Source organism: Suillus subaureus, assembly GCF_016647635.1.
Source record: "Suillus subaureus strain MN1 chromosome Unknown BJ212scaffold_35, whole genome shotgun sequence".
In the NCBI taxonomy this organism is placed as follows: domain Eukaryota; kingdom Fungi; phylum Basidiomycota; class Agaricomycetes; order Boletales; family Suillaceae; genus Suillus; species Suillus subaureus.
This window is the reverse complement of record NW_024538591.1, coordinates 501359-509527: the sequence shown is the minus strand read 5'-3', so window position 1 is coordinate 509527 and position 8169 is coordinate 501359. Positions and strand designations below refer to the sequence as shown.

Genomic DNA, 8169 nt, shown 5'->3' with positions numbered 1-8169 from the left:
TCACAGTAGGAGGCATTTTTGGGAGCAAGCATTGGATGTGCATACAGTTAATGTCTTCAACAGCAATAGATGTTAGCTAGTAGATGACAGTAGCCAATACTAGTCATGTATTTTGTCCAGTTGTTTACTTGATCAAACCAAGTTGAAGTGCTAATGAAGCTTGCAAAGGCAGTAACAGTACTGGACCAATGTGATCAACATTACTTCGATGTGCCTGAAGTGCTCATGCGAGCCATTTCTCACCAGCATTGTGTTTGACCTTTTTTCATCGGTACACATTGAATGGTGTACCATCAACATGCAAAAATCCATCATGCCACTCTTGACATGCACATTCCTCAACCCAGTCCTTCACTCAATCTATCTCAATCTGATCTTTGGCCTCCAGTGGGTTGAAGTGGATGACATCATCATGGTGCTGCAGAATCACAACCATAACATGCCAATAGCAGTTATATACTGTTCTGACCAAAACCCCTGCCCAGTCAGCCATGTGTTCTGTGGTTGCTGCATTTCTGTAGTGGCCAGCAGCATTCAAAAATATTGCCAGCTGAATGGTGACAGGTAGTTGTGGATTATAAGAATTGTTGTAAAAACCAGATGATGGATAATTTTATTGATGAGTTCTACAAACACAAGGACATCCAGGTATCAAAAGAACTTATGGAATCCATGCTGATATTTGATGATAGATCAGAATCAATAGAGCCCAAGTCTAAGACTGAGTTGGAGTCCAACTGAGCTAGACTCATCAGATGGCTCAGGGTCAGATGAGTCATCATCTATTAACATGTTTACTAGCTTGAGGTACCAAGCAAGCTTCAGATTCCTGTTTGTTTCATGAAGGGCCTCTAGTACCATTTTACACTCTGAGATGTGCATCAGGAGGGATGGTAGAGAATAGAATAGTACAGGCTTATCAATTATCTATTCCACAATACTGGATACTTTCCATGATAGGATTGATCAGTAACATGTGTGTTTTACGTGGAGCTTGAATATCAATACATGTTCTTGTTTTTGTGAAGTTCCAACATATGCACACCACATACTTTGAAACCCATTATTGTACTTCAGTTGTCACAGTAGGTGAGGATCAGTTCTCTTGTTAGTTTGTGTAGCTCACTGAGTAGTGACTTAAAGTAGAAGATGTTGCATGCCACAGAGGTAGGTGTAATATACTCTGCTTTAGTCATGCAATTGTAAGCTGTTTCCTGGTGCTCCATGTGATTGGTGAGTCATGTAACATTACCACATATCCAGACATTGAATATCTATGTGTTACAAACTAGGATAGTTCTAATGACAGACAACTTGATAAGAGTTAAGACCTCTGCTGAGATTCTACATAAGACAATAAGTCAAGCGTTCAGTGTAAGCTAAGACAGAAGGAGTGCTTCTATCTTAAAGTACGGTTCAGATGACAAGAGATTGGAGGTCTCAAGTGAAGGATGTTTCAGGTAAAACCTAGTAAGATTAAAGTGCAGAACTAAAGCATACAAGAGAACTATTTATAGGGAACTACAAGTGCTTTAGGGCAGATGTGAGAACAGATATGAGTCAGAGATAAAGGACGTGTAAGTGATAGCAAGAATAGGTCATCTAATGATGGCAATGGCAGTCGTGATGTAATACAAGGTATGAGTCAATGATAAGTCTAGTGGTGGCATCATGTGGCTCATGATGTAATACACAGTAAGAGAGAAAATGAATAGGGGCATACATGGTTGTAACACTATGCAGTTGACTTGCCCAATCTGTGTCTACAAATGGTTCTAGCTCTTCATCTGTCTGTCCTAAGGTAAGATGTAAACCCTTTAATTCTTTCATATAGTGAATGTTACTCTTAGTCACTTCCCAGTGTATAAAAGATGGATCCTTCATGAATTATGATAGTATGAATAGGCAAAACATGAAAATTGAAGGGAGAAGAGGAGAAGGAAGACTGTGAAAGAGACAAAGAGACTTATCAAATAGGTAAAATGTGACATCAAAGGAGAAGGTGAGAGCCAGGCTAAAGAGATAGATGAAGAGAGGGTGAGATGGTGAGCCAGGGTGAAGAGAGATGGTGAGCTGGGTGAGCTAGAGTGAAGAGAGAGGATCAGAGAAGGGTGTAGAAGACAGAAAGAAAAACTTACCAAGAACCAGAATAAGCAAAAATGCGAAAATTTAAGGGAAACCTTGTTGGAGAGAGAGGGACTCAGGAAGATAGAGTCAAAGTAGGCAAATAGGAAGGAAGGAAAAGACCTAAAGAGAAGAGAATATGTTAGAGAGGGTCACTTGAGAAATAGAGAAATACACTTAGATACATTGAGACCATTAGAAGGCAGAGACTGAAAGGTAATCCACTTGAATAGAAAAGAGAGCAAGGAAAACATAGGAAACACTTGTGGTTGACCACAATGTGCTTATATAAGCAATGTCAAGTAAGACCATATCATGGACTTAAAGAATTTTTGTGTTTTGTGCTGATTAGCTGACTTCAAATGTGGGAATTTGTTCATGAAATCCAAAGTCGCAGTCCTTGTCAAGGAGAGTCTATCCATAGTCTCCTGACACCATTAGGATAAGACCTTAGCGAGATATAGTAACTGACCTAAAAATCATGAACACTTTGAAGAAAGACTTGGTGAGATGTTTGTATTGTTGCTAGCATTTTGCTTCTTTGGCTTAGGATTGTAATAGTAAGGATCACATACACCTTCATCAGGATACCTAGTCTTAAAGAATTGCATGAAAAGTTTTATAATTGTCATAACAGTCATAATGGCCATAAGACTACCCTAAGTTGCTGTGAGGACATATCAGGACAAGTCGGGACATATCAACACAAGCAAGGGACATAGTTAGGACAAGAGTAAATAGTTGGGGTACATCAGGACACATAGGGACAAGTAGGGACAAGTAGGGACAAGTCAGGACAAGGCAGGACATATTAGAGCAGTAGGGACCAGTCAGGACATATCAGGACATATTGGGACAAGTAGGGACAAGTCAGGACAAGGTAGGACATATTGGGACAAGTAGGGACAAATCAGGACATACACTCAGGACATGAAGGGACACATCAGAACACATTAGAACAAGTAGGGACATATTAGGACAAGTAGGGACACATCAGGACACATTGGGACACATCAGGACAAGTGGGGACACATTGGGACAGGCTGGACAAGTAGGGACACATCAGGACAAGTGGGGACACATTGAGACAGGCTGGGACAAGTAGGGACACATCAGGACAAGTGGGGACACATTGAGACAGGCTGGGACAAGTAGGGGACACATCAGGACAAGTGGGGACACATTGAGACAGGCTGGGACAAGTAGGGACCCAATCAGGACAGGTGGGGACACATTGGGACAGGCTGGGACAGTAGTCCGCCCCATACTCCCTGGCTTAGAATATTAGCTGAGCTCACTATGAAGATGAATCAGGCATCAGATTCACTCGTTCAGCACATACATGAGGCATCCACAGTCAAGGCCAATCACAAACACCTCAAGCTAGAGACCCAATTGGCAAGCAGAGAGTTGAAGATGTGCAAATCTCATGCTGAGCGTGAACATGGACTCCAGAGCACAATGGCCATTCAAAACCATGAGCATGCAATGGCAGATGAATGGATGAAGCAGCTGGAATTGGAGATCAAGCTTGAGCAAGTGAGGTTGGAATGCTTGATTATGGAAAGGAATTTGGCTCATCAGGATCCCAGTACTGAAGTTTGCAAGTAACTGTTCAATGTTTGTTCTGCTTTTGCTTCTCTTCCCTCACTATTACCATTTTAGCTCACAAATTTCTTACTGCATTCTAGGCTTGTTTTTCATTATTGTAGGTTCAAACATTGTGATGTATGCTAGAATAATTCAATGTGTTAGTTGAAGTCACTCTGGCCACTGTATTTTCCTTGAGTTTGACTGCACTTTCCTCACATCACTCATTCTGGGTCCTTGCATCCACTGCACTTTCCTCACATCACTCATTCTAGGTCCTTGGTAAATTTACTAAAGTATGTATCTACTACCTGTCACTGTTGATATCACAATAACTGGCCCATCAGCATGTTTCAAAAAATCTGTCCTTCAGATCTGATAAAACCTTCATCCCCAGCTCCTTCTTGTTCAGCATTGTCCCCATCTCCCTCTTCACTGTCCTGCGTTCCATGACCCCACTGCCTTGCTTCCTGGGCAAAAAGATCAAATGTATCAGTACCGCCAAGCTGTTCCTTGATGTCGACAATCATGTTATGGAGGATAAAGCAGCAATGTGTCCACAAGTTCACCTCATCAAGGTCTTTTTGCACCTGTATTTGAACTTGAAGTTCATGAAGGGATTTAAATCGGCCTTTCAAAGAACCATAGCAATGCTTGGAGCAAACAAGGACCTGCAGATGTCAAGTTGACAGTTTTGACTTAGAACAGTTCATACTACCTTTGACAGGTGATAATTAAATGTTTTTTGACCACACATCAATCCACCAGCTGCTGGTCGCTTAAAAGGTACAACACACCACAGGCAAGCACCATAGGCTGAATCTGCCCAGATCCACTCATTTCCCCCAAAAAATGTTTGTGGATGGTGTGTAATTCGAGCTTTTGCAAATGTGTTTCAGTCATGCACACTCCTGGGGACTCCAATCACATAATGGACGATGTGCAGGTTGTGGGCATAATTACGATCTTCTGAAAATGTTAGTTTGGTTTTCTCTGTTCTAACTCATGATGCACCTGGGCTGACAGCAAATAATTTAATTTACAGTCATAAAATCCCTTGCTATGCCACCCAGGCTTCTGAAACAGATTGAATGGTGTGCTGCTGATACTAAGAAATCCACCCCTCCACTCTGGAGAGGTTTGTTCTTCAACCCAGTCCTTTGCTTGCTCTCACTTGTTTTGATCATTGTGATCAAGTGGATCAAAATGGATCACATCATGATGGTGCTGAAGGAGAGCAACCATGACATGATGGTGACAATTGTATACCGTCCCAACTGAGACACCAGCCCAATCTGCAATATCTTCTGTTGTTGCAGCATTTCCATAGTGGCCAGCGCTATTCAAGAATATAGCAAGCTGTACAGGGACTGGTAACTGAGAGTTTTGTGAGTTGTTATAGAATATAGGATGATTGATGATTTTATTGACAATCTCCATGAAGACAGGGGGATTGACATGAAGTTTACAATGGAACTTCTCAGGTTTATCTAGCACCCACTCCTCAAGGAGATGTAGCTGCAGGGCATGGCTGGATTTTGGATGTGTGAAGAGGACCCGAGACTTTTCCACTTCATCAGCTAAGGCTTGAACCGTTGTGCAAACACAACAATGGCTAGACACTTGTTAAAGTGCCTAATCAAAAATATTGTTGTAGGTCGATGCTCTGCCTAGCTGCTACACTTGCAAGCAAGAACATTTGACCATAAAGGGAATTGCTACTGAGAACGGCTGATGATACTAAAGACCTGAAAGTGCGCAGAGTGAGGGAACAAGTGCACAGGTATGTAGAGTGCGGGAATGCGGAAGTGTGGTTGATGAGCGGTTGATGAGCGGTTGATGTGGAAGTGCGAGATGCTAGGGTAAGGGGTAGGAAAGTCTTAAGGAATGGTGTGGGTAACAAGTGAGGGCAAGGGTATTGATTGCACAGGTAAGGAAAGTCAAGACAAGGTGTTCAGGTATAAGGTAACCCAATAGGAGCTAAAAGTGTGCACTAATGGTGACTGCTCCTAAGTAAAACCTAAGGGAAGGAAATACTGTAGAAGGGAAGTAAATACAAAGTAGTCACTCTAGGCACTTTATACTAGCTAAACCCTCTTGGAAATGGAAGGGACAGGACAGACAGGCAGTAGGAATATGTAAAGACATGTAATAAGGCTGCAACACTTGTTACAACACACGAGGCAAGGCAAAATACATACCAATGAGGTAGGATGGGCAATGGACTGATGCAGGACACCTGTAAGGTAGTCCGAAGGTGTGGGAAATCGACTGCAGGTATGCACGCAGTGTGGGAGTGAATGTGTGGGTCCGCAGAGCGTGGGAATACGCATCCAGAGCAGGTTGAGTGCAGGAAAAGTGGTCGATGGTTTTGTAGCTTTCCATCACCTATATCAAAAGATGGCCATTGCAAGCCTAGTGGGAATATGATTGTCACACCATGTTACTGAATTCAATAAAGGGACATGAGCTTGTCAGTATCTCTGTTGCATCCATGGATGTTGCAAAGGAGAAAATCAACTTGCTAAGTGAGGAATCTGATGATATGGACATCTGATCAGAATCAGAATCAGAATCATCACTATCATCTGAGTCTTTGAGTTCTTCCATGGCAGGTTTGATGAGTTCAAAGTAGCGAGCATATTGGAGATTGAACTGCTTAGCATGCAGTGCTTGCAAGATCTGTTGTTGGGCTGATGTGCAAGGCATGATGTTTATTATCATGATCACTTGTAATAGAACTGATACCTAAGATCATATTCTGGCAGAGCTTGAATACCTTTAGAAGTTTCTTTTTGTTGGATGTTTCTAACAGTTCATAAATTTAACTTTGAGACCCACTAATGCTCATCTGCAAGAAAAGAGAGATTGGGGCATGAAAGACAGAAATTTGTGAAATGAAAAAAATGAAAATGGAGAAAAGACAATGAAAGATGGGAGATGGGAGGAGATGGGAGACAGGAGGCAGGAGATGGGGGGAGAGAGAAGATGGGAGACATGAGGTGGGAGACAGGAGGCGGGAGGCGGGAGGCGGGAGGCGGGAGGCGGGAGGCGGGAGGCGGGAGGCGGGAGGCGGGAGGCGGGAGGCGGGAGGCGGGAGGCGGGAGGCGGGAGGCAGGAGGCGGGAGGCGGGAGAATTGATTTATATTCTCTACTTTTATTTTGTCCATGATTATGAGGACACAGCCAAAACCAGGAAGACAGGGGAAAGAAGAGGATAGATGGTCAAATAGTAAAATTAAATTGATTTATATTGTCTACTTTGTTGATGTGTGGTAGATTATACATGCTAGCAAAAAACTAGCTCAGTAGTGTATCAACACAATACTTAGGTACCTGGATGATATGAGAGCACTTGTGTTATACTATGAACAATTAGCCAAGGTGTTCAAGAGGATTGTTGTGCAGAGATGTCATATGGTATCAAATGTGACTCAAGATAGCATCCAAGATCAGTTGTTGAGTAGCCAACAGATTGTACTTGAAATGTGTGAAAGTGCTGCTCAAAAATGTATTATTATCATCATTATTGATTTATTTCAAGATCCATTATGCTGATGATTCAGTCAAGGTGCTGCATGTATCTCCCAAAGGAGCACAAAGTGCTCCTTTGCCTTACTGTACCAAAGGCACAGTAACTATGAATATTAGGATGAAGCCAAAAAGGAGCGCAAAGCACTCCTATTGCTTCCTGTGCTGAAGGCACAACAGGTGTTGGACTAGTGAAAATTAAAAGGGTAATGGGAGAACAGTAAATGGCAGAAAAATGTCACTAAGTCTAACATTCTCTAGGGGGGGTCCAATCTGGGCATTTCTGAACATGTCAAAAATGCGCAGAACAGGGGGGGTCCAATCTGGGCATTTCTCAACATGTCAAAAATGCGCAGAACAGGGGGGTCGGATCTGGGCATTTCTGAACATGTCAAAAATGCGCAGAACAGGGGAGGTCGGATCTGGGCATTTCTGAGCATGTCAAAAATGCGCAGAACAGGGAGGGTCCAATTTGGGCATTTCTCAACATGTCAAAAATGCGCAGAACAGGGGAGGTCGGATCTGGGCATTTCTGAACATGTCAAAAATGCGCAGAACAGGGGGGGTCGGATCTGGGCATTTCTCAACATGTCAAAAATGCGCAGAACAGGGAGGGTCCAATCTGGGCATTTCTGAACATGTCAAAAATGCGCAGAACAGGGAGGGTCCAATCTGGGCATTTCTCAACATGTCAAAAATGCGCAGAACAGGGGGGGTCGGATCTGGGCATTTCTCAACATGTCAAAAATGCGCAGAACAGGGAGGTCCAATCTGGGCATTTCTCAACATGTCAAAAATGCGCAGAACAGGGGGGGTCCAATCTGGGCAGTTCTGAACATGTCAAAATGAGAAATGCCTAGTTGGGACCTCTCCTGTTCTGCGCATTTTTGACATGTTGAAAAATGCCCAGATCCGACCTCCCCT

At 43.0% G+C, this 8169-nt stretch overlaps 1 protein-coding gene across 1 annotated transcript; it reads left to right on the top strand.

Annotated features, from left to right (window-relative positions):
* Positions 1 to 2605: 2605 nt before the first annotated feature.
* BJ212DRAFT_1302755 (uncharacterized protein) lies at positions 2606 to 3851 on the top strand (the record flags this gene model as incomplete). Its single annotated transcript, XM_041333310.1, has 6 exons — positions 2606 to 2629; positions 2899 to 3004; positions 3102 to 3195; positions 3241 to 3379; positions 3439 to 3663; positions 3837 to 3851. The coding sequence occupies 6 exons, from the start codon at positions 2606 to 2608 to the stop codon at positions 3849 to 3851; spliced, it is 603 nt and encodes a 200-aa protein (XP_041189113.1).
* Positions 3852 to 8169: the final 4318 nt, after the last annotated feature.